Source organism: Nyctereutes procyonoides, unplaced genomic scaffold, assembly GCF_905146905.1.
Source record: "Nyctereutes procyonoides isolate TBG_1078 unplaced genomic scaffold, NYPRO_anot_genome, whole genome shotgun sequence".
NCBI classification, from domain to species: domain Eukaryota; kingdom Metazoa; phylum Chordata; class Mammalia; order Carnivora; family Canidae; genus Nyctereutes; species Nyctereutes procyonoides.
Window position 1 is genome coordinate 77541920 of NW_026575146.1, and position 26173 is coordinate 77568092.

The 26173-nt window shown below is 50.7% G+C and overlaps 1 protein-coding gene across 6 annotated transcripts in view; it reads left to right on the forward strand.

The window, feature by feature from the left end:
- The window catches only part of SMG9 (SMG9 nonsense mediated mRNA decay factor), a 26621-nt gene continuing 448 nt past the window's right edge, over positions 1-26173 (forward strand). Inside the window, exons 1-15 of one of the 6 annotated variants that reach the window (XR_008662545.1) lie at positions 1-292; positions 2909-3064; positions 5739-5813; positions 5905-6169; positions 6263-6360; positions 8085-8197; positions 11331-11442; positions 13330-13425; positions 13848-13933; positions 16522-16628; positions 17364-17471; positions 17645-17773; positions 18013-18157; positions 23094-23200; positions 23882-25023. Coding sequence is in view for 5 of the 6 variants with exons in the window: in XM_055310818.1 (XP_055166793.1) it covers positions 2915-3064; positions 5739-5813; positions 5905-6169; positions 6263-6360; positions 8085-8197; positions 11331-11442; positions 13330-13425; positions 13848-13933; positions 16522-16628; positions 17364-17471; positions 17645-17773; positions 18013-18157; positions 23094-23277 (1668 nt within the window). In the remaining variant the exon portion in view is untranslated. The other 5 variants (XM_055310818.1, XM_055310820.1, XM_055310821.1 and 2 more) reach the window with 5 other exon arrangements.

The following is a 26173-nucleotide window of genomic DNA, read 5'->3' on the forward strand; positions in this document are numbered from 1 at the left end:
CCAGCCCTCGGCGCATGCGCAAGGCCAGCACCCGGCGGGTCTAGCTCTCAGCTCAGTCCCGCGCTACCTCCTCTTCCTCTTTCAGCCCTGCGTTTCTTGGGTGCAGCTTCCGGGGTGCCTAGGCCGGTTCCAGAGTGGCCAATTCCTGCTTTTTCGGTACTTTTCCCACGCCCTTTGTCCCCCAGACGCCATTTACAGGCCCGTGGCTCGTGGTGGAACCTCCCCCCACCAGCCCCGTCACGGAAAGCGCGCGTAGCGCTGCGCCCCAAGAGCCAATCAGCAGCCGTCTTAGGTAAGGGGCCCGCGAGCCCGCGCGAGGCTCGTGCGCCGGCAGGGGGGCGGGGCGCGGGGGCGCGTTGGGGGCCCCGCCCCCTTTTCGACCGTTAAACGGTCGCTCTGACTCCCGGCGGGTGTCTAACTGAGTAGGGAGCCTAGAGCGAACCTTAAGTTACCGGGTTGGCGGGCGTTGGGGGTTGGGGCCGGTGAATAATGTGTAAATAGGGACTTCGGTTCTGGGAGGGCCTAATAGGGCCTGTAACCTGGCCGTGAAGTATTGCAAAGATCCCAGCGATAGCGTTTAAAGGGAAACTTTAAGTTTGGGGAACACGCTCGCAGAGGGTCTACAAACAGACGCTATGTACGCGGAAGGTTTTCCATATAGTGTGTAAAAAGGAAACTTAAGTTGTAGGGTTCCCCACAGGAAGCCTCTTAAGCAGGTGCCTAATTTGAGCGATGCCGTCTGAATACAGTCCATAGACTGTTGTAAAGTTGTAGGGGGGGCGCCCCATGGACAAAACTTGTAAATACACGTGTTTAAGTGTCAGTCCTTAGAAAAATCGTGTGAATCGACCGTTAGGTTCTGGGGGTGGGGGATGGGCATAAATACGGAGTTAGGAATTAGGAGTGTGCAAATAGACACTTGGGTTCAGGGAGTGTCCCCTGCAAGGGTCACGGGAAGAGATGCGCCAAGGGCTGAGGAAACTTCCCCCACAGAATGCCTAGGTAGATTCCTGACGTCGGGGAGGTCGCCGACCAGAGTCCTGTAAATAAACACAGACTGGCTTCAAAACGTCTTGAGAGAATCGGCAAAGGAGCCTGGAAACATTGGAGGTCCCCAGATTGCATGTAGGTGTTCTCAGATTCTGGGGAGCTCCCCCTCCCCCATGGAGCTATCAAGTAGAGGCAAATACTGTGGAAGTGCCCAGAATAACCTGCAGGGGGACATTTTCTGTGTGGGAAGGGGGTCCTCTTGGCGTGTAAACAGACATTTGAGCCCTAGGCTGGATGGAGTCCTGGTGGAGGAGAGAAAAGAGACACTTGAGGCCTGGAATAGAATAGGGGGTGGGGCCATCTCCAGAATAATGTATAAACCCACATTTAAGTGCAAATGGAGGAGTCCCAATTTCTGGGGGAATCTCCCTCAGAGACTATAAACAGTCATTGAAGTGCTGAGTGGATCATTTTCCAGAAGCATGTGTAAACAGGCCTTACCCTCCTGTCTCTGAAGGCAGTCTTCAGCTCGGTTTGTGGCTGGAGGAGAGGTCACTTGGAGCAGTGAGGAGCTAGACAGGCCCCTGCCTGGCTAGCAAAATTACTCCCACATCCTGTAAACACTTAACTGCAGTCTGGAGAAAGGGTCTCGCACAGGGACCTATTAGTCACTGTTTGTTTGGATGGGGTAGGGGGGGATTCATAGGATAATTTCACAGGCACTTAAGAGCTAAGCAAGGGTCAGCAGACTTTCTGTAAAAAGAGGCAAATTGTTTGAGATTCTGCAGGCCACACTGCCTGTCTCAACTACTCAACTCCGCCATTGTATCAAAAAGGCAGCTGTAGACAATGTGTAAATTGATGGATGTGGCTGTGTTCCAATAAAACTTTATTTACGAAAACAGAAGGCAGCCCTGATTTGGTCCATAGACTACAGTTTAACTTGACCTGTGAGCTATATAGTAAATGGCCTCATAGCAAACAGACTGTTAAGTACTCTGACACTTCCCTAGAAGTGTAAACAGCTGGGGAAACTCCCTAGAGGGACCAATAAAGATAGTTAAATGATAGGGAGTGGATTATATAGGTAGCAGTACATTTTATAACATCTTAGGTTAACCACTGGTGAGACGTTGGAGTGTGAGGGATGGCAGACCATCAGAAATGGAAGGTAAACAGACTGACACCGGGTGAGACACCAGATGAAAATAGGCTCTTAAATGCCCCGCATATGCCAGTGTTAGGTTATCAAAACAATAGTTGTTGGAATGAGGACCAATGTTACTGATTTGTAAGGAAATGGTTTGCTGCAGTTTGGGAAAGAAGATGTCCCATTTTTATGTGACCCTCCCCCTCCCTCTGAGTTATACTTATTTGGGGGCAAAGTAATTAATAGTTGGGAATAGTTTTAGCTACAAGTAAGATAAAAATGTATTTGTTTCTCAGTACATCCAAAAGTAGACAACATAAGGTTAATAGGGGACCCCTGAATCATTTTCTCCCATGCTTTCTTTCCTCCCTTCCAGTCCAGGGTGGCTGCTTGAGCTCCAGCCTGCACACCACATTCCTTCCAGCCAGGAGGAGGGCAAAAGGCATGTTCTAGTGTCTGAAGGGAAGTTTCTGAAAGCTGCCAAAACACACTTCTGGTGTCCTACCATTGGCCAGAAAGAACTTAATCACATGGCCATCTACCTGCAAATTATGCTGAGAAGTGTGTTCTGGGCAGCCACGTGCCCTGCTCAGAACTGAGGGTTTTATTTTTTTTGGAAGAAGTGAAGGGAGAATAGATCTTGAGCCAGCTGGCAATCACTACCACAGCCACAGAGCTCTCTGGAAAAGAAGTGCCTTCTTACATTCCAGGGTAAGCCAGATTTAAGAGCATCTCTTCACCCTGAAATCAACCTCTTTCTCTCTGTAGGCAACCATGTCTGAGTCTGGCCATAGTCAGCCTGGGCTCTATGGGATAGAGAGGCGTCGGCGGTGGAAGGAGCCTGGCCCTGGCGGCCCCCAGAACCTTTCTGGCCCTGGTGGTCGGGAGAGGGACTACATTGCCCCATGGGAGAGAGAGAGACGGGTGAGTGAGTGGGCAAGGGCAGCATCCCTGTATCCACTTGTTCCACAAATGTTTTTTAAGCACCTGCTAGTGCCAGGCACTAATCTAAATGCTGGGCATCTGTGAACAAAACTGGCCTCATGGAATAAGGACAGAGAGTGACAAAGGGAGCTGTCTTAGATGAAGTGGCCAGAGAGGGCCTCCCTGAAGAGGTGAGGAAATACACCACGACAAAATCTGAGTGAAGAGCGTTCTTGGACAGATACGAAGCAGATGTGAAGGCACTGAGCTCTATGTCTGGTGTATTCAGGGAGTAGCCAGGAAGCCAATGTGGCTGCAGAGGCTGAAGAAGAAGGGAAGGTGATAGAAGATAATGTCAGAGAGGTAACTCAGGTCAGATCACGTTGGACCTGAGAGGCCTGGGAAGGGACTTGGGATTTCACTGAATGAAATTGGCATTGGAGAGTTTGAGGTGAAAGGTGCCATAAGCTCATGTTTTTTTTTGTTTGTTTGTTTTTCATAAGCTCATGTTTTAAAGAGTCATACGATAGCAGCTGTTTCTTTTTCTTAAGATTGATTTGATAAGGAACACGTGCATGCACAGCATGCAAGCCAGGGGAGGGAGAGAAACAAGCAGATTCTGCACTGAGCTCAGAACCTGACACAGGGCTAGAACCCCTGACCCCGAGATCATGACCTGAGCCGAGATCGAGTCAGATGCTCAACCAACTGAGCCACTCAGGCCCCATAACGACAGCAGCTGTTACTGTCTGTTGAGCAGCATGTGGTATGCTGGCACTGTGCAAAGTGCTTTAACATCATTTGGGTCTTCCTGAACCCTTTGAGCTACCCCATGAAGTAGAACTAGGATAGATTGGATTTCCACTAATGAAAGAAAATGAATCTCAGAGAAGGGACTGCCCCAAAGTCACAGTCAGTAAGCTTTGGGGCTAGAACTCAAACCCAGATCCAGCTAAGCCCAAGTCCAGCCTGTTCTGTGTGCTGTAGTGTCCTGGGTGGGGAGTCCGGAGTCTTGACGAGGGCACAGATCCTGTCTTGTTCCTGTCCTGTGCCTAGGGGACTTCCTGCCAGAACCTGTCCCTGCCCGCCCCCCAAGTTCTTCATCCAGGGCCCTGCCCACCTCTAAGAGGTTTGTTGGGGTGGAAGACTGGTAATAATTGGGACCAGTTTCTGAAACATAAAAGTGCAAACATGAAGAATAATTTGTTCACAGTGAGCTCAGCTCTTGCTTGTTCCTTCCCTTGGGTTGTAGCACAGGTGAGAACAGAGGGTCTCTCTTCCTTCCACACGCCGGCCTGAGGAACATTCCCATCTTCCTGTACTGTCAGCTTAAGTCCCTGGTTGAACAACTCCAGAGTCTCTTGTCTCTGTCTTTGCCATTGAGCCCTGGCAGCCTCCTGACTGGTCAGTGGCCTCCTCACACCCTCCATGTCCCCTGCTGCCCTCAGCAACTTCCTCCCAATATCCATGTCAGCCCATCGGGTATCATCCTGGACACCCCCACCCCACGCCTGTCAGGCACCAGTGCTATACATTGTGCCTCCTGAATACCATCTCCTGTCTACCATCTTCTGTCTACCCTCCCAGCCTCGACCCTGGCTGTCCTCCCTCCTCCCTGGCCTTTGGAAAGCCCAAAGTCTCTCCTGTAGTTCTGTCTCAACTGTTGCCTGCAGAGTACTTCTCATGCCCTCTTGTTTGTTCTTCACCATAGGCCAGTCTCTCCAGTATATGGGGAAGAAACAATCCCAGTGAAGGTTCATGGCTCTCATGAGGTTCCTCAGGGAACCAGGAAAGAACAAGACTCAAACTCAGATCTCTCCCCTTTCTTATTAAGCAGACCCTGGGGGTGAGTCAAAAGAAGCCTGAGGAGGGTGAGGTGTGGGAATTAGGCCACTGGCTTGGCAAGCACAAGAGTGGAGCTGAGGGAAAATTGGGATAGAATCTGTGAGATTGCAAGCCCCTGCCTCTCCCCTCCGCCTCATGGACCGTGGACCGTTTACAAGTTCATCTGCTTTCAGCCTTGCGGCAATCCCATGAAGCACTTCTATCCTTGTTGGCCAAGTGAGGAAATTAGCTGAAGTGAGGGTGGTTCCTTTTTTTTTTTAATTTTTTTTTAATTTTTATTTATTTATGATAGAGAGAGAGAGAGGCAGAGACATAGGCAGAGGGAGAAGCAGGCTCCATGCACCGGGAGCCTGACGTGGGACTCGATCCCCGCTCTCCAGGATCGCGCCCTGGGCCAAAGGCAGGCGCTAAACCGCTGCGCCACCCAGGGATCCCGTGAGGGTGGTTCCTTATTCAAGTTCACACAGCCAACAAAAGGCAGGGCCAAGTTTGAACCCAGATCTAGCTCCAGAGCCCTGGCTCCTCCTGCCTGGTCTTGTCTGGTAGAGGCAGCCAAATGTGTTCTGGAACTAGGCTGCCAAGGCTCAAATCCTGGCTCTGTTGCTTATTGACTGCATAACCTGGGGCAAGCCATTTCAACCTCTCTGGACCTCAGCCTCTTCATTTGTAAAATGGAGATAACAGTATGTATATCTCGGGGTTGGTGGTGAAATTGAAGAAGTTAATATATGAAGGTATTTAGAATTGTACCTGGCACATGAAGGCCTTCGGGAGTGTCCAGGAGAGCCAGGGGAACTGTTCCTGAGTCAACTGCTCTCCCTCACCACAGGATGGCAGTGAAGAGACGAGCTCCTCGGTCATGCAGAAAACCCCCATCATCCTCTCAAAACCTCCAGCCGAGCGGGTGAGCAGGGAAGAATCTTCTGAAGGGGGGAGGCCGGGAGCAGTTAGGTCAGGGATCTCTCCCATTGACTGGAAGTTTCTCTGTCCCATAGTCAAAGCAGCCACCACCTCCAACAGCCCCTGCCACCCCACCTGCTCCAGCCCCTCTTGAGAAGCCTATCGTCCTCATGAAACCACGGGAAGAGGGGAAAGGGCCTGCAACTGTGACAAATGTCTCAACCCCCGAGGGCACTGCCCCTGCACCCGCTGCAGCTCCAGCACCACCCAAGGGAGAAAAGGAGGGGCAGAGACCCACACAGCCTGTGTATCAGATTCAGAACCGAGGCATGGGCACTGCCGCACCAGCAGCCATGGACCGTGAGTTGGGGCCGGGCAGGATCTGGTTAGGAGCTGGAATGCCCTCACACAGACCCTTACCATGTCCTGTCTCCTTCTTTCTCCTGTCTCCAGCTGTCGTGGGCCAGGCCAAACTACTGCCCCCAGAACGCATGAAGCACAGCATCAAGTTGGTAGACGACCAGATGAACTGGTGTGACAGCGCCATTGAGGTACTGAGATGAGAGGTTGTGTCTCCATGTCCCACATCTCGCCACCTCCACCCCACCTCCCGACTGCCACTCTTTCCAGACAGCTTTGAGGCGATGAGAGAGAAGGAATCAAAGTTCTCACCTGCCCAGGACTGAATTGCAGTGGCTTCCACTAGATCAGCTGTGCTGGTAGTTAAAATACTGAGATAGTTTGATACTGGTTGGCAAGAAAGGACTCCTACTACCACCCAGATGCCCTGGGATCTCGGTACCGTCCCACAGCAGGGCAGCCTCCTGGACCCTGCTCCTGTTCCTTTCCTAATTGGTTGGAAGCCATGCTGTACCAGTGATAACTGGTTTATTATTTTTTAAAAATTTTTTTAAATTTATTTATGATAGTCACATAGAATGAGAGAGAGAGAGAGGCAGAGACACAGGCAGAGGGAGAAGCAGGCTCCATGCACCGGGAGCCCGACGTGGGATTCGATCCCGGGTCTCCAGGATCGCGCCCTGGGCCAAAGGCAGGCGCCAAACCGCTGCGCCACCCAGGGATCCCTGATAACTGGTTTAAATGGCACTCCCCCGGTGGCCCCTGCTCTCACTCAGGCCTCACGTTCCTGGACCGTCCTACCTAGCTCCAGTCTACGCCCAGCCCCGTCACACCACATCCCTGCCCAGATTCTTCTACGTGTGTCTCTTTTCCTTCTCCTAGCAGCTTGGACTTACTAAGGACAACATGCTAAGCCCATCTTTTATTACCTGGCCTGCTGCCTTTGTACGTCTACTGTCTCACTGATACTGACTGGGGAGCTTTAAAACAAAACAAAAGCTGGTGTTTAGCAGGCCTACCCTTCACTTGAAATAGAATTCTGCAGTGTTGAGAATATATTTGCACTATCTAGTGTGATAGACACTATCCTTCTACATGGCTGTTGGGCACTTATCCACTAGTATAATTAAGGAACTGAATTTTTAGTTTTGTTTAATTAAGCTTAAATGGCCACATGTGGTCAGTGTCTGCCCTTATAAGACAGGGCTAGCCCTAGGTATTCTGCTCTAATGTGTCTAGGGTTAGGCCCAAGAATAGCTGCAGCTGCTGCTGCTGCTTTTTTTTCCTTTTAATAAAAACTCCAGGTGGCTCTAAGGAGCCAGTTGAGGACTTCTTTTTTCTTGAGGAGTGTCTCTCACACCCCCTGGTGGTGGAAGGCATCAGAACTGGTGGGCCAGAGGTGAAAGTCTCAGGATTTCCCAAGCCTCTTAAATACCACAGACCAGAGCCAGGATGAACTGATCTCCCCTTCCTGCACTCTTTTCCCTTTTTCACGGTTTCATTTGTTTTCCCAACCTGCCCCAGTCCAAAAGCCCTCCAGGAGTCTGTTCCAATGGTCCTGTCTTCCTCCACCTGCCCTTCATTCCTGTGCCTTTCCCCTTCTCTTCACCAAAGTTAGGTTTCCCTTTTTCCTACCGTGTTCCAGCTGCACTGATTTCCTAGTAGCTTCTTGACCTTGCCAGTCTCTTCTCTACCTTGGAATTCTCACAACATCATTCTTTGTGCCACCACATTCATACACAGGCCCTTTGCTCAACTTGGGGGATTGAAGCCGTCCAAGTTTTTCTTCATATCTGACAAGGCAGGCAGGCCAGCCACAGAAGTATCCACCCCTGCCCCCTCCCCTACCTCACCCCCACTCCTGCTCCAGCCACTGACAGATTTATGAGAGTCACACGCCTTCATCTTCCCCCAGTACCTGTTGGATCAGACTGATGTGTTGGTGGTCGGTGTCCTTGGCCTCCAGGGGACAGGCAAGTCCATGGTCATGTCATTGTTGTCGGCCAACACTCCTGAGGAGGACCAGAGGTAAGGGGTGTGGAAGGCCAGGAGGAGGGTGGGCCTGGCGATTATAAGTGGTGTTACCAAAGGACTTTCACCTCCCTTAGCCTCAGTGTCTTTGTCAGATGAGGATGATTAGGGACTAGACTAAATCTTTGTGTAGCTCCAAGGTAACAGTCCTTTTCCTCACTCCCTGCATTGCCCCAGGAATGGTACAGAGCCCAGCTTTGATTTAAGCTGACCTCACTCTGAGCCCTGCCACTCACTAGCTAGTTGACTTTGGGCAGGTCATTTTACTTGTCAATATCTCACTTTGTCATCTGTGAAGTGGGTTTTTGAAGGATAATATCAGGAAGGCAATAGTTAACAAGAACCTGACACAGAGCAAATGCAGGATATTGGTTGATAAGGCCTGGTAACTAGAACAGGGAAAGAGACCTGGATGTAGGGCATGGGTTCTAGAGCAGAACAGAAGCTGTTCTGTCCTGCATTCTTGAGGAAGGATGGGGAGGATTGTGAAGAGTAAAATATGAAGTCACAGGAGAGGATTTGGAGGAAGAGGGAGCATAAGAACTAGGAACCAGAACTGAGAGCAGGAGAAAAAAGAAAGGGGCTAGGGAGGATGGAAAATGTACAGTCTGATTAAGGAAGATTCAGACTGAGGAATAAGAAAGGGTAGTAACCACTTGGGATTGTTTAAAAAATACAGGGGTTTGTCTTTTTTATAAAACAATAAATACTACCATGCTACAACCTTGCATTCTGTGGATGGGCACCAGGGCATATCCACAAACCTCCTATCAGTATATGCAGAATTTTACACATACCTGCAGTTACGCTTTTCTTCTAGAGAAAGGATGTGTAGCTTCTACCAGATCTTAGAGGGGCCTGATGGAGACCCAGAATAGGTTAAGAACCACCATTGTGACAATATACATCCACTAGAGACAGAGCTGTGGGGGTTGCCTTTCCTCCCAGGACACCTCCATCTCTTCTTTTCTCTACTCAGTCATAAGTTCACCTTGGCTGTGCTTGGGAACAGTTAACAGCTCTCTCAGATGGCACTCTCCATCTCAGCTTCCCCCAAATAGCAAAATTTCCTCTCAGCTCCAAGTTCAGATTTCCTGAGCTAGAGAGACTCCTGCTGGCCTAGTTAGTCTTTTTGAGCTGTGTCATCCTGTGGCATGGTGGACTTTGATGCCAAATCTAGCCATCAAGTCTCTTGATTAGGTTAAGAATTCATCTGCTTCTCCCCTTCATTCCTATCTCCTGGTCTAAGCCTCTGACATCTTCCCTGGAGGATGCCAAGAACCTGCTTATTGGTTTCCCTGCTTTAGTTCAACTAGTATTTATTGAGTGCTTACGATGTGTCAGGCACCGTTCTGGGCGCTGGGGATATGCAGCCAAACAAAACTAGCAAGAACATTTGTCGTCATGAGGCTTAATTTTAATGGGGGCAGTAGCAAACAAAATAAGTTACTCGACATGTTAGAAGATGATAACCACACGGGAAGGGATTATAGGGAAGCGGTATGGGCTCTAGATGACAGTTCTAAATCGAGTAGTCAGGGAAGGCCTCTCTAAGGGGGACACAGAAAAAGCAGACTTGGCGGAGAGAGAACATTCTAATCAGGGAATGGCAAAAGCCGGCCTCTGCAGCAAGAGCTTGCCTGGTGTATGTGCAGAATGATGTGGAGGCTGTTGAGCTGGAGCAGAGGGAGCAAGACGGGAAGTCCTAGGCGATCAGGTCAGAGAGGATAAGGGAGGCCTGGGGTGTTGGGCCTATAAGTCGTCATCCACTCTTTCCACCCTACAGCCCTCACCGCATAGCACAAGGGGGAGCTTTTCAAAGCCCACATCCAGTCCTGTCACTTCTCTACTTAATTGTCTTTAGGGCTTCTCCAGGCTCATGGGCCAAAGCCCCAGCTCTTTACCATGCCCCACAAAGGCCTATGTACCTGCTTCTTGTTCCCAGGGCCCCTTGTTCTCTGCCTTTACCACATTGGTCTTTGTTGCCTCATACACACCACCTGCCTTCTGCGTGGGATAGTCTTCCATCCTGCATCCCCCCTGCACTTCCCTCTGTAACTTAATTAAATTTGCTTAATTAACTCTCTTTCTCTCTCCCTCAGTGTGGTCATTTGCCTCTTTGATGGCATGCCTTCCTGGCTCTACTATCTGAATTATCCCCACTCAGAGTGCTACGCATCTCCTCTTTCTGCCACTTGAAGTTAACTGATAGCTGTTAATTTGTAAGGTAGACCAGAAGGTAGACCTTCTCTCCATGGAAGCAAGACTGTCCTTACTGCCACATCCTGGTATCTGGTACATAGGAGGCCTTCTGTACAGTGTTAAGCGGGAGGATATTTGCTCTGTGTCAGACAGCATGCTAAGCATTTCAGGGAGGTGGGGGTTACCTTTTGAGAAGTAGGTACTCTTACCCTGATTTTGCAGCTAGAAAGAGGAAATAATCTCTTTGTCCAAGCCACAGAATGTGACCAAGTTGAGCTCAGTGGTTAAGGCAAGGCTCAGCTCTGCCTGCTTTGCTCTCATCTCCCTATCCAGCACAGATAGAATTGAGGAAGACTCTTCTCACAGGAAAAGAACTGGGAACTGAGTTCTACAACCAAACAGCCTCTCACTCTGGGGGCGGAGAGAACTCAGTGTTGTATCTCCAATGCCTGGCCTGTGGCAAGTGCACTTGGTAATTAATAGCTGACAGTTACACATCACTGCATATCAGGCAAGTTCCTAAGGGCATTACATATAGTAGCCTCATAGTAACCCTAAAAGTTTTGAGACTGTTGTTATCCCCATTTACAGATAAGGCAACAGAAGAGAAAGATTAAGGACTTGCCCAAATCCACATAGCCAGGAAGAGGCAGAGCTGCTATTTTAATCCCAGCAGTCTAGCAAAACCCCTACTCTTAAATACCTCAGGTTGCTGACTTCATTAAGTGAGTTAACAAACCTACTTATGAGTAGGGGTAAAGTTATATGGAATAAAATGTAAGCCCCCAGACAGCAGGGGCCACAGATGGAAGGCTTTGTGGGCAGGAGGGAATCATGTCCCACATGCTCCTTTCACAGGGTCATACTCCGAAGGTGTCGGAGGCTGAGAGCCAGACCTCTAACGTACTCCACCTGCTCCTCTCCACAGGGCATATGTTTTCCGGGCCCAGAGTGCCGAAATGAAGGAACGAGGGGGCAACCAGACCAGTGGCATTGACTTCTTTATTACCCAAGAGCGGATTGTTTTCCTGGACACACAGGTGCCAACCTCCACGTGCCCCACCCTACTGCATGCCACACTCAGCTCCACCCCTGGGTATTTATAAGCCAGAATCCTTCTTGGATTCCATGTGGTTTTAGCCAAGTTGTGTCTTTTCTTGGCCTTTAGTCTCTTATCAAATTTTGCCTCCCTCCCCTCCCATCCATTCTGTACATAGTAGCCTAAAGAATCTTCTAGCAGCGTGGTCAAATGTGTGGGCCCTGGAGTCAGTCTGTGTATGTCCAGATTCTGCCTTTAATTCTTAACAGTTGGGTGACTTGAAGCAAATTTTTTTTACCCTCCCAGACCTCAGTTTGTCTATAAATGGGGACAGTAATTGTTTCACAGGATCATTGCAAGGATTCAGTACAACATTCCAGACCAAGTGCTTAGCATAAGACCTGGCACGTATTTAATGTTCGGGCCCATCACTATCATTAGAACTGACCCGTCATGTATTTGGCAGTTTTCCTCGTGTTCTCCCTTGCCCTCAGGCAGAGTCCCTATTCCTTAGTGTGGCGTTCAAGGCTTATAGGGCTTGCCTCCTTCAGACTCTAGTCTCCCCTTTCTTTTTTTTTTTTTTTTTTTCTAGTCTCCCCTTTCTGATGTAGCTCTAGCTCCACCACACACACCATAAGGCCTCACCATGATCTCTCTTCCCTCTGGGCTGTCCTCATCCTGTTCCCTTTATCTGAAACTGCCTATTTCTCATTTTTCTTTAGTGGGAAAAATATTATTGCCTACCTGCAGGGTTTTGTAAGGCTTCAGGGCTTCACAAGTAAAGTCCTAATGACAGTACCTGACAAGAAGTACATACTTCATACTCTTAGCTGGCAGTACCGTGATCACAAGAACACTGTCCCCTTGCCTTGTTGCCTGGCTAATGCCCAGAAGACTCCGCTGGGGTATTGCCTTCTCCCAGAAGTCTTCCCCTCAGAGTACCCACCAGTGCCATGTGCACCTTCCATCACAGCACTGATTTATCACAGTCTGCTTTTTGTGTACTGCTCCCACTCCTGATCTACCCGGAGCTCTTCCAGGAGGAACACTGTTGATCGGGGCCTGGCCCATAGTTGGTACCCACTGAATGTTGATGGAACAAAGTTCTAGTCACCATAGGCATTGATAGCACAGAGAGTGGGAAACCTACAAATGTGGTGTGAGATCTGTGAGCCAGGCCTATGCAGGGGCCACCGGGACCTAGAAACAAACTAAACTGCTGTGATCTGGCTCCAAGACCCACATGGAGCAGAATGGGAGCTAAAACAAGACAGAATAGAGCATGGAGTGCTGGGAGTTTTAGAAGGCCAGCAGTTGGAAAAGCCTCTTACTTAAAGAATTCCACTCACTGCACCAAGAAGTCAATAAGACTGCCAAGCCGATTTAACTCTTACGGTTTTTAAATGGAATGTTCCTTTGAGAAAAGGTGATGAACTCACCACTGATTTTTTTTTTTTACACCCACTGATGCAATTTTTAAATCTTCACCAGTTTTCACACTATTCATTGTTTTTTGACCAAAGTAATTATCATAGCAAAGTTTTGAAAGCATTTGAAACAACTAAGAGAAGAAAAGGCTCTTGAAGGGACATGACTCATTCAAGTCAATATTACATTTATTAGCACTAGAAGAGTTCCCTTTGAGCATGAGGCACTTGAGAGTGGTGATTTTGTAAAAGAACTGGCGGAAGTGTATCTGCTTTGAAACATTGTTCTCTCACCTCCTCTCACTGACTAGTACTCACTTATGAGAAACCACCCATGTTTCTGACCTTATTTAGTCCTGAGAGAGGTGAGGTATTTGCCTTCAACGTGTGCAACTTAGGTGGCTGTGACCTTTAGGGTCCTGGCCACCAGTCCCTTTCCTGACACCCTCTCTTCCTTGCAGCCCATCCTGAGCCCCTCCATCTTGGACCACCTTATCAATAATGACCGTAAGCTGCCTCCAGAGTACAACCTGCCCCACACCTATGTTGAGATGCAGGTGAGGGGGGCCAAACCAGTCCTTGGGGAGAAGTCTTACCCTTCCCCTCAAGATTTGTGACAGAGAGCTGGATGTGGGTTGACCTAGTTTCTGCTTCATGAAGAGCTTTGGGTGCCCCAAGAGCTGTAGGAAAGAACAGTACTGAGAGTCCTGTCTGGCTGTGTTCCTTGGAAAAGGCATTTCCTGCCCCCTCCCCCTCCAGCCTCATTATCTGCCTGTGTAAGGTGGGGTTAATCATTCCTACTTTGCCTAACTCAGGGATGGCCATAAAGGAAGTGCCAGGATAGTCTGGGCACACACAGGGTACTTAGAGGCTCTGAGGCCCTTGCCCTACTGCCCCCTCAGCTAAGTGCTGGGAACAGGGACCCCAGTCTGGGCAGAAGGGACCTTCAACTCTCTTGTCCCTTCCTGCCCATTTGCAGTCACTCCAGATTGCTGCTTTCCTCTTCACGGTCTGCCATGTGGTGATCGTTGTCCAGGACTGGTTCACAGACCTCAGTTTATACAGGTGAGGAGCAAGTGGGGAGGGGGAGCCAGGCAAGAGATGGGGACCAGAGACTCAGCCACTTGCCCACGTCTCTACGTTCCACATAGCAGCCACAGGGACCTCTTTAAAATGTGAGTTGGAGTGGATCACTACCACCCAGTATATATACACACACTTCTAGCTCTCCACTGACTTTATGCATCACTCAGAATAAAATTCACAGTCTTCCTACATACAAGATCCCCTACACGGGACAGTCCCAGTCACCTCACTGACCTTCTCTTCTACCACTTTCCCTCACTCCTTCCATTAAAGGCCTGGTGACCTCATGGCTATTTCTCATGCATCTTATGATCTCTGCACTCTATCCCTCCCTCAGCTGGAAAGAGAGGTCTTCCTGCAGACCTCAGACACCCTCCCTCATGTCTTGTGGACCACCTCAGGCTGTTCCTTATCTTACAACGTACCGCCCCCCTTTCTTCCCTGCCTCTTCTCTGCTGTGTTTTCCTTCATTGCATTTATCACTCCCTGACAAGACATCACAGATCTCTTTACCATCTGTCTCCCCCAGTAGAATGTAAGCCCCAGGAGGACAGAGTCCCGAGTGCCTCACACAGTGCCTGGCACAAGGTAGATAATACACATTTGTTGAGTGAGTAGCATAATCGGGAACTGGCTTATCCATCTTAGCCATCTCCTCCAGGCATGTGTACCATTCTGTTGGTACCCTGGCAGGTAGGCAAAGGGAAGGAGTCCTGCCCGAAGCAGCTGGAGGTTCTAGAAATGCGCCCTGGAAAGGACTGGCTCAGAACATGAGGCACAAGGGTTCCTCTTGCCCTCGGGGTCAGTGTGGAGGCCAGCTGCCTTGGGCATAGAACTCAGACAAAAGGAAGGAACAGGAGCTCATGGGGAGGGGAGAGCTGAGCCAAGGGAAGCAGATATCTCCAAAGTGAGGCAGCCCTGGGTTTGAACCCTAGCTCTTATTAGGCGAGTGTCTTCTTTTTCCTTAGCTCCTCATAGATCATTTTATGCAGATTAAATGAGTTAAAGAATTCAAAGCATTCAGCACAGTACCTGATACCTAGTTAGCAATTAATAAATGGAAGCTTAATGTTTATTTTAGGAATCCTGGGGGTGGTGGTGAACTGTGGGTCTGGCCAACAGTAAAAATGAGCTTCTGGGAGAGCCAGCTGTCATGACCAGATCTAAGGGTCTTATTTCTGAGACAGCCACCGCACCACCACCTCCACTATTGTGTATTTGAATTCATTCACATGACAAATATATTGAACATTTACAAATGCCATTTAGTGTTCTGGGTACTGGAACACAAGTGTGAAAAAAACAGACTGCCCTGTGGAGTTTACATTCTGATTGGGGTATAGACACGGGCTAGCACATGGCACAACCTAGCCGTGGGCTTCATAGCAGGTGAACTCCTTGAAACTGTGGATGACATACAGTTTGTGTCTGTATGAGGAGAATATCTATAATGCTTAATTGGGTCCCATTATCCCCTACTTCAGATAGCAGATTTATTCTATTTACATATTTGGAAAACTTATTTTAAAATAGCATAAATCGAATAGCATAAAATAGCATAAGTCGAAATTTAGGTCCACACAGAAACCTGCACATGGATGTTTATAAAGCATCTTCTGACTCTTGATTTCGGCTCAGGTTGTGATCTCTGGGTTGTGGGATCAAGCCCTGCATCAGGCTCTGTGCTGATTGTGGGACACCCCCCCCCCCCTTCTGCATGCTCACATACACATTCTCTCTGTCTCTGTCATCTTTCTCTCTCTCTAACAAATAAAACAGCGTTATTCATAATTTACAAAACTAGGAAGCAATCAAGATACCTTTTAGTAGGTAAATTCATAAACTGTGGTACATTTAGACACTGGAATATTATATCAATCCATGAAAAGGCATGGAGGAAGTACATATTCTTAAGTGCATATTACTAACTAAAAGAAGCCAGTCTGAAAGGGCTACTGTACCATTCTGACTATATGACATTCTGGAAAAGGCAAAACTGTGGAGACAGTAAAAAGATTAGGGATTAGGAGGGGAGAGAGGAGTGAGTGGATAGAGCACAGAGGATTTTTAGGGTAGTGAAACTATTCATTGTAAAACCCTGTGGTGGATACATGATGCTTTTGCCAAAACTCATAGAATATACAACATCAAGAGGGAACCTTAAGTAAACCACAGACTTTAGGTGATAATGATGTGTCATAGGTTGGTTGGAATGTTGATGGTAGGGGACGCTATGTGTGGGGGGGGTGGGCAGGGCATCTGGAAATCCCTGTACTTTCCACTCAGTTTTGGTGTGATCTTACAAATGCTTTTAAAAAGTGAAGTGGTTTTTTTTTTTAATAGCATAAACTCATTAAAAGGCACGTACAGTTGGCATGGGTCCACAGATTGGTGTCTGAGAGAGTTGTCTCTGAATTCCCTAAAATTATGTGAGAAATAGATATAGATGCAGCATTTATCTGAGTGTGGTTGTCGCTTTCATCAGACCCACAAAAGGAGCCCTGACCCCAGGCTGTGGGATAGGGGGAGCCAGTGCCAGAGCACCAACCCTTGGCCCCAAACCCCAGGTTCCTCCAGACAGCAGAGATGGTGAAGCCCTCCACCCCATCCCCCAGCCATGAGTCCAGCAGCTCCTCAGGCTCCGATGAAGGCACAGAGTACTACCCCCACCTGGGTGAGAGACTTTCTGGGGGCTGGAGGGGTGGGCAGGGGAGGAATGAGGGGCGAAAATCAGGAGCACTGGGGAGGTGGAGAGCTGGGAGGAAGAAAGAGCAAATAATAGCTGCTCCTTCCTCAAAGGTTCCCACATGGCCACCAAGGGCATGTACAAGGGTCTGGGTCTGGCTCCTTGATCAAAATGAGCACTTTTTGCAGACGGGACCCACATGTGCCCAATTCTCTAGCCCTGGTGTCTCCACAGATTTCCAGAGTGAGTGTGGAAGTAACCCAAGTGACCCCAGGTGCCCTGCTCTTTCCCTCTTTCAGCTGCACACATGCCAATCCTTTGCCAGTTCTGTCCTTGCTCAGCTATGCTCTACCTACGTCCTGTTTTCAACAAAGATCTGTCTAGTTCACTTAATGCTACCCTAGGCGGGGTCTCTTCTATTTCCTCTGTCTCACCAGGCCCCTGGGGACCTTCCTGTCATACTCCTGATCCTATGGCTATCCTTCTCTTCTGTCTTTTCCGTCTAGACTGGGGGCTCTGTGGGGGTGGGAGCCAGTTGTGACTCATATCTAGGTCCCCAGCATCACCCTGCGCAGGGCCTGGTGCTAAAGCAAAGTGACATGTCATGTAAATATTTACAAGTGCTCTGAACCCAGGGATGATGGCCGATCTTTGGCATGAGAAGGGAAGTCCACATAGCCAAATCCCAGCGGCCTCACGGGACCACATCTCTCCACCCCTCAGTCTTCCTGCAGAACAAAGCTCGCCGAGAGGACTTCTGTCCTCGAAAGCTGCGACAGATGCACCTGATGATTGACCAGCTCATGGCTCATTCCCACTTGCGTTACAAGGGTGAGGGTCCCTGAACCACCCCCCAAACTGGCCAACAGTCTCTCGATTCCTGATCTGGTCCCTTGGCCCTGATGTCTACACTGGCCTCCTGACCCAAGTTAGACAATCATCAGACCTGTGCCTCCCCTGCCCCTCAGCATAGGACCTGCAGGCTGATGGGTTCTCTCCTCCAGGTACTCTGTCCATGTTACAGTGTAATGTCTTCCCCGGGCTCCCACCGGACTTCCTGGACTCTGAGGTCAACTTGTTCCTCGTGCCCTTCATGGACAGCGAGGCAGAGAGTGAAAACCCACCAAGAGCAGGTATGGTTCTTCCTCAGGGGAGTCTGGTCTGGGACGATAGGGACCCACACTGGTCCCTAAGATGCTTGGACCCTTTCTTAGGAGCATGTTTCCAAGTTGTGGAAGTACGGGAAGAGCTGGGCTGGGTCTGAATGTGGAGGTACTCCTGGTATTCCAGCCCAGGATTCTAGATAGCTAGGAGAAGGGAAAGGCCCTCCCTGCCAGGCTGACCTCCTTATCCCCCCACCTTAACTGTCCAGGACCCGGTTCCAGCCCTCTCTTCTCCCTGCTCCCTGGGTACCGCGGCCACCCCAGTTTCCAGTCCTTGGTGAGCAAGCTCCGGAGTCAAGTGATGTCAATGGCCCGGCCACAGCTGTCACACACGATCCTCACGGAGAAGAACTGGTAAGAGCTCTTGGCAGAGGGGTCAGTGTGAGGGCCCCACCCTGGTGCAGACAAGAGGAAGTTCTCAGTGGTCTCGCCACATCTCTATTTCCTTTTCTGAAACGGTGGTAATTGCTTCCATGCCAGGCAGTGTGCTGTTTCATGTGATCTTGAGTCCTCCCCAGTAGCCAGTGGGGTTTAAGTCCTGTTACCAGTTTTACTAGTGGGGAAATCTAGACTAAGAGAAAGGAAATGTCATGTAGCACCATCACACACCTGTGGCTAGGTGTCATTTGATGGTGAGTAGTAGGACCAGTGAGCCCAGTCAAGCTCGAGGAGGGTTTATTCTGAGGCCCTGAGTGCAAGCCTTGAGGCCCTGGAATGCCCCCACAGCAGCTGCATTCTCCAGCTCTCTCTGGATGGCACAGCTTCACTGTCCCCCCTCCACCATCCCTCCTTCGCTGGCCACTGGCTTTCTCCGCCCTGCTGTCACAGAGCCCTGAACCTCCCCAGCCCCAACTTCACATGACTCTCTGTGTCTGGAGCCCACAACACATCTGCCAGATCCAGGTCTGTACCATCTAATTTCTAGAAGACACAAATTTGAGAGGGAAATAGCTTCACCTGGTGCAGCCTTTAGCGTGGCTCCCCTGGGCCTGCAGTCAGCTGTGGCCAGAAAGGGCTGGGAGCTCTCTTCCTTTCACTGTCTACAGCAGAGGCCAAGGCAGGCAAGGGTCATTACAAGACCCTGGAGGGAGAGAGAGGGAGAACCCCAATCCACAAAGGCCAACACTGAGTGTGGAAAGAAGTTTGGTCTCAGAGTTGGGGCTTTGAGGCCTTTGTCCCAGACCAGGCACCCTCAGCTTTGCTCACCCTGGGTGAGGTCTGAGAACCCAGGCCACTCCCGTCAGCATGGCCATCTTCCCTGCTTCTTGACCGAGGAAGCTCTTGTCTCAGGTCATATGGCTCGTACACAGGACCTGTTTTCCCTCCTGGCCAGGGTCAGCATGAGGCTGGTGGGCCACAGCCAGGCAACTGACTGTGGACCTCCTCCCACAGGTTCCACTATGCTGCCCGGATCTGGGATGGCGTGAAAAAGTCCTCTGCCCTGGCAGAGTACAGCCGCCTGCTGGCCTGAGGCCGAGGGAAGGAACGTCATGCAGAGAACCCCCTTCTGGGTCCCCGTGAATGGTTAGGGAGCATCACGTGTCCTACTCCCGTGCTGGGGTGGAGCGTGGCAGCAGGCCTGATGGATGAGGGACCGCGACGTTCTCGCCCAGAGACATGAGGTGTCCAGGGCCAGGCCCCCCACCCTCAATGGAGTATTGTTCCGGGGGCAACTTTGAAATCCCACCCCCACCCTGGGGTAGGGTGGCCCATCCTCAGTTCCCCACAGGGACAGGCAGTGGGAGTCGTCTGGATGGTCACCAGGAATCCCAGGTTCCATCTCGACCTCCCTCTGCAGGGACAGGAGCAACAGGTCCCTCCTCCCTGACTCTAAGCCTGATCCCGTAAGGTGCGGCAGGGTCTGGGGAGCTCTTTGTTGGGGCAGATCTGGTGGTTTGAATAAAAACAGTCATGCAAGCCTGTTCTGGTGCTTTTCTTCCGCTCTCCCCAGCATGTTATCCTGGGGAGCAGGGCACATTTGGGACACAGCCACTGTAGGTCATAGAGATGTCAAGAGCAGATGAAGACAGTCTCTGCTAAGGAGGAAGCCCCTAGAAGGGAGTATTCTGTTTCTGGGGTGACATTAAGCCTCCCATCTCTGTGTTACTGATAGGAAAACACAGTCCCTTCCTTTGGCTAAATGTGCAGTTACTACCCTCGTGTCCTCTGCTTTCAGCTGAAGACAGTTTCTGCCTTTGGTGAAATGCCTAGCTAAATACAATGCCTAATTCAATACGTGGTTAAAAAGAGCATACCCTAGTTCAATATAGTCCTTCCCCTGATTGAAACAGCTTCTGCCCTTATGCAGGTATTCATATATTACCCTTATGTACAGTGCCTACTGTTGGTTAAATATGTTGGCTTCCTTCCCCCCCATAGACCTCATCAGTTCTTGCTTAAAAGTAGTCTCTACCCTTAAATCCAGAACCTACTCTCAAATACACCATACACTTCAGTATGGGACTTACCCTCATCTCAGTTTAAATACGCTACATCTTAGCTTAATGTTTCCCAAAGCGTGCCTCCAAATGAATCTGGCCACCCCACCCATCATTCCCAGCTAGTCCTGACTTTCCAATCCTGCCACTCCACCCTTTGCTAACACAGTTGGTTCCTGTCACCAGCCGAGTCTGTCTGCCTACTACCCCGTTCCCCCTTGGTCTCCCTGCCTTCCTCCTGCCCTGGCGCATATTTTACAGCCCTCTCGCGTCCTTGTCATGAGAATCCTGAGTGTGGTGAAGAAAACACTCAGCCCAGGAGTTGGATCTGCACGGATCTCTAAAAAAGCAAAGGGGTGAGGTTTGGGAGGCATGAGACCCAGGGCAGGCTCTGGCCCTACCATTTGCTGGCTGAGAAGACCTTGGGCAAGAACCTCCCCTAATGATCCTCAAGGCCCTTCAGAGCTGTGACATTCAGTGCCCTCTTAGGGAAATGCTTCTACACCTTTTGCCCCCTGCACACCTTCTAAAGTGCCCTTTCTAGGGGCACCTGGGTGGCTCAGTGGTTGAGTGTCTGCCTTCAGCTCGGGTCGTGATCGTAGAGTCCTGGGATCAGGTCCCATATTAGGTTCCCCTCAGGGAGGCTGCTTCTCACTCTGCCTGTGTCTCTGCCTCTCTCTCTCATGAGTAAATAAATCTTTTAAAAAATAGAGTGCCTTCTCTAGCTAGACAACTGAGTTCCTCTCCTTACCTTGTTGAAATCCACCTGCCCCATGCCCCATCCCATCCCTCCCCATCCCTGGGGAACTGTTGGTTGATGTGAGGGTTCAGAGCAGGAAAGGTGGGGCAGTGGCCAGCAAGGGCATAGATCCAGGACCCAAAAGCACAGACACAGCACACGGGGCTCAGTCCAGGAGAGTTAGAGCTTGCATTTCTTTCCATCCCCCAACACCACACAGCCTGGGGACAGATAGAACCTATAGCCTCCCAGCCCTTCACTGCCACTTCCAGCTGGCCTAGGGTCAGGGCTGGGATTGTTGATTGGATTTATCTGGGATCTTGTGGTTGGGCTTCTCGAGGAAGGCCTAAGTCAGCACTTTCTGGGCATCCTTGATCACCTTGTCCTGAGACGTGCGGAGCATCTGGTAGATGGTAGCAAAGGAGATGCCACAGGTGACCAAGGTGCCTAGGACAGGCATGTTGAGGAGCTCCTGTGTGAATGCAGAGGCATCCCTGGAGGCCTGGCCCAGTAGTTTGACCACTAGCGCCTCAGTGACTTTGGTCTTCAGGCCCTGTACTGCCTCCAGGATCTTGTGCCAGGGCTGGCCTGTCTGCTCCGCCAGCATTATGAGGGAGTCCTTGTCTAAGCCGAAACTGTGGCAGTAGCCTTCCAGGGAGTTGATGAGCATGCACGGGTCACACACCACATCCTGCACAACCGGCACAGGGCTTGGGTTGACACCGCAGGCCACAGTGGCCACCAGCCAGAGGTGCTGCTGTAGCGAGGCTGCCTTCTGCTCTAGGATGGGCTTCGAGATGTTGGGCATGGCCAGCAGAAACGCATGCCGCTTATGGCTGTTGAGTTCCTTCACCATCAACTCCTCCAGCAGGTCGAAATCGTACTTGCCCAGCTCAAACATGGAAAGCCGGAAGACTGGGGGCCTTCACGCCCCCCACTGCAGGAGACAAGAGCACCACTGGGTTTTGGCACCGGAGCAGGCCACCGTGTTCTGACAGCTGCTGAGGCACGAGCATTGCCAGGACGGCACAGCACGACATTGCTCTAGAGTGTTGGCCCTGGAACTGGGCTGCCTGAGTTCAGATCCCAGCCTTGCTACCTACCACCCGTGTGTGTAGCCTTGGGCAAGTTACCAAATCAAATAAGGGGATCATTGTACCTACCTCCTAGGGATACTGTGGTAGTGAAGCGAGTGTGTGAAAATGGTGCCTCTGGTAATCCCTTAATAAATGTTAGCTGCCCTCAGCCACAGCTGCCAGCATCCCGTAGGCATGTGGCATTTGCACTGCTCTAACTTGGCAAATACACAAGCCAGCACATGTCCCATTTCCTTATGCAGGTAATGGGTCTCTGTCACCTGTGACCGAGCAGTGCCAAGTCTCAGGAAATGAATGGCAGCTGTGAGCATTATTTCACTGCAGGGCTGAGTTCAGTCACGCAGTGTGACCTTGGACGACCCCTTCCCCACTGTGGGCCTTAGCTGGAAGAGGAAGGGGAAGGGGCGGGCCATCCCTCCAGAATCCACCGCCCCCAATGCTCCCACCCGCTTCCCTAAGCTCACCCTCCAGCCATTGCCAACAGTCCTCCCGGGTCTGGCTGAGTGCTCTTTCCTCTGAAAAGGTGCTGGGGCGCCGGCTGCATGAGGCCACAATGTCCACGTCCACCTTGGAGCGGATGAAGTAGAAGCACTTGCCCTGCTGCAGGATCTCACAGGCTAGCTGGGTACGGTGGGCAGTGAAGCTCTCCAAGGTGATGAGGAGGAGGAAGTTGTAACGGTCCAGCAGCACCTGCTGGAGGTATTTTTTGGCCTGGAAGGTGGGCGTGTCAATGCCCGGCAGGTCCCAGATGACGACGTTGGGGTACTTAGGGTGTGCATATGGTGTGGGGTCCACCGACATTTCCACCACGCCTGTGTAGGCCAATCTGGGGTCCTCGTCTCCCAGCCCCCGATGGCATTGACAAAGGTTGACTTGCCTGAGCCTGTGCCCCCAGTAATGCCAATGTCCAGCCTGGCATTCTCCAGCAAGTGAAGTGTGGCCTGCAACTTGGTGGCTACTGTTGGCAGGTCTCCCGCCTCAAAGGCTCCCTTCAGAGCACTGGTGTCCCTCCATAGCTCCAGTATCTTGGACCGGGTGAAGTTTGACTGGAAAACTCTGCTCGCCATGGGCTACCTGAGGTACAGGCTTCTGTCTTCAGAATGGATGACCTTCAACAGGACGGGTAAGAGTATTTTCCATCTCTCTCTACATCCCTCATCATGTCTCAGGTATTTGAGGCATCACCAGCAATCGTACTGAGAGTGCAACCATATGCCAGGCCTGGTGCTAAATACTTTAGTTCAGTTCGCATTTATTCATCACTGCCAGGTTCTCCTCCTGGAGTAGCTCATAAAATCCTCATAACAGCCGGAAGAGGAGATCCCCTTACTATCTGCGTTTGGCGCTTGGAGGAAAAATAATTTGCCCAAGGCCTCCAGCTAGTGCCTGGAGTATTGGGAATAGGAATTGGGTCTTGTGATCCTAGAGTTCAAATTTTTATAAGATTTTTTAAAAATTATTTTTAGTTTTTTTTAAGTACTTTCTACATCCAACATAGGGCTGGAACTCACAACTCTGAGATCAAGAGTTGCAGGCTCCATGAACCAAGCCAGCCAGGGGCCCCTAGAATTAAAATTCCTAAATAACTTTTTGTGGCATTTCCCGTGCACCAGGCACTGTGATCAACAATGTAGGGCAGTAATTAAGAGCTAGAACCATCATCATCACTGAAGTATAAACAAGTTTATACTTGTTTACTCAGGGCCAGCCACTGTTCTAAACTCATGCATAATTTCATTAAGTCCCCATTGTACAGAATAGGAAACCAAGGCTCAGGGAGTAAGCCTCACTAAATGTCTTCTAGGCTGCACCAGAGCCAGGACATGGGCCAGCTCCCTCTGATCCTTTTGCCAGACAACCTCCCCATACCATCTTTGTACCGTTGACCACCCGCTGTGTGCCAGGACCTCTTTGGGTGCTACAGTTCCAACACCAGCAAGAAACTCGATGGAATAGGCCTGGTGCATCTGTGAAGACACTGCCCCCACGACTGCTGGTTTCAGGGACCCACATCTGCTCAGGACCCACAGTGTACACCTCCATGAGCCCCGCCCTGCTCTGAGCCTCTGAGTCCTCCTTGGTGTTATGGACTAGGGTACCAGCACGACTCCAACTAGTCCTAGCCATACCAGGGACATGGGTGACATTGTGTGGGTCATGTCCCCTCTGCAGCCTTTAGTTCCCCCTTCTGCTTCCTCACCTGTGAAATGGAGAGATGACTCCCCAAGTTACTCCAGCTCTGTTTTCAGAAGACTCAGGGTCTTATTGTTGACAAGGTTCAAAGGCCAGCTTGAGGTGGTCTTGGAGCATCAGACTGAGCTTGTGGGTTGCCATGGAAGGGTTTTCAACAGGGAAGGGAGAGGTGCACAGTGGGCATTGAGCCCCCAGTGGACTTTGGGGAATGACACCAGAGCCTGGTAGATGAGGCAAGGAGCAGGGGCAGGAGCTGCTGGAGAGGGTGAGGCCTGCCCTAGAACAGGGGCTGAGTGGGTGGAGATGGGGGATGAGGAAGGGACAGATGGAGGCAGAAAAGACAGGACAGGGCAATCAGTGGATCTTAACCTTAGGCACAGTGTAGGGAGAGTATTGCTATTCATGCCTGACCTTCCCATCCCAGCCCCTCGGGGCCCACGAGTCCTGTGTTTAAGACAATGTCTGAGGGTTCACAGGGCTAGGGATGTGAACTGTTTTTTTGAGAAAAGATTTGGAGTGGACCATCTGTCCTCATATCTGGGGGTCTGGGATTTCCCTACCCTTATTCCCCACCAGCTCTTCGGTGCAAAAAGATCCAAAAGCAGTCCTGGCAGATCCAATGGAAAGGCATTCCAGGAAGAGAAGAATCCCTTTGCAAAGTACAGAGCTCTTCAGCAAAGAGAACTGGCACCCCCTGTAATTGGCCAGGTGAAAGCGGCCCTTCTTAGTCTGGAACTGGTTCACAGGTTCAAGGTAATTTGAGGCCTTCAAATGAGGCTAGAACCATCACCAGATCTGGGAATCTCCGTAGGCAGTATTTGTGAGCAACTAGGGGTGAGGCCACCTCCCCTGCACTGGAGTCCCTGTTTTACCACCAGCCTTGTACACAGCCTCCAGAGCCTTCCTGTGAACTGGAAACTTGCCTTTCTCCGCACCTAAATCTGACCCTTCCCTGACCTTATCCAAGCCCCCAGAAGCCCTAGGGGCAGCCTGTCCTGTCCAAAGCCCCTACTCAGGTACTTTTTTCAACTTTTAGACACATGTGATCCTTGATTTGGCATGTGAGGTCAGGCTTTGGCGGGTATGAGGATGTCAGGTTCACTTTTGCATTCCCACCGAAGAGCCAAGGACAGAGCAATAGGGAGTACCTCGGGATTCGGTTTTGCAGGGACACCTGGGCAGATGCAGATCCCCTCACCCCGTGTTGTTCACGCCCAGCAATTCCTACAGCCACATGGAACTTTCAGGAATCCCCCTGCCATCACCATCTCTCAGCCCCATGCCTTTAGCACAACCCCACCATTCCTGCACCCACACGGCCATGCGGAGACAGCAGGTAACCCCAGTCAGCAGACTGCTTACAACCTCTGACCCACAACATCAAAATCCAGGACACTTACCAACACTCCTCCCAATCACAGGCACACCAGAAATCTCATTACCACACACCTTCCCACACACACACCTGCAAGCTCTCCAAAACAACTTGTTCGAGGTGGCAGGATTCGCCCTCTGACCCTCTCTCCTTTGATACAGAGAGAAAGAGCCCACCAGCCCTCTTGCCACCCCATTCTCCATGCAGAGGCCAGCCCAAGGCCATGGGGCCTCCCCTCCCCTGCCACCCACACTGACCATCACTCGTGCAGCAGCGGGGCTGGTCCGGGATGACCAACACTCACTGTGGCAGGGGGGCTGGTCCCCCACCCTGTTTAACCAGGTTGCTAGGTACCATTGTGCCAGTCCTGGGCACTGATTGGCTGCCCCTCCCTTTCTAGAGGAAGTCTTTGAGACCCTGGGCTTCTCAGAAACAGACAGGAGATGGCATAGCCAGCCCTGAACTGCACCAAGTTACCCGCACAGGTTGACAGTGGGATCCTATCTTGGATCCGGGCCTGGCTATCCT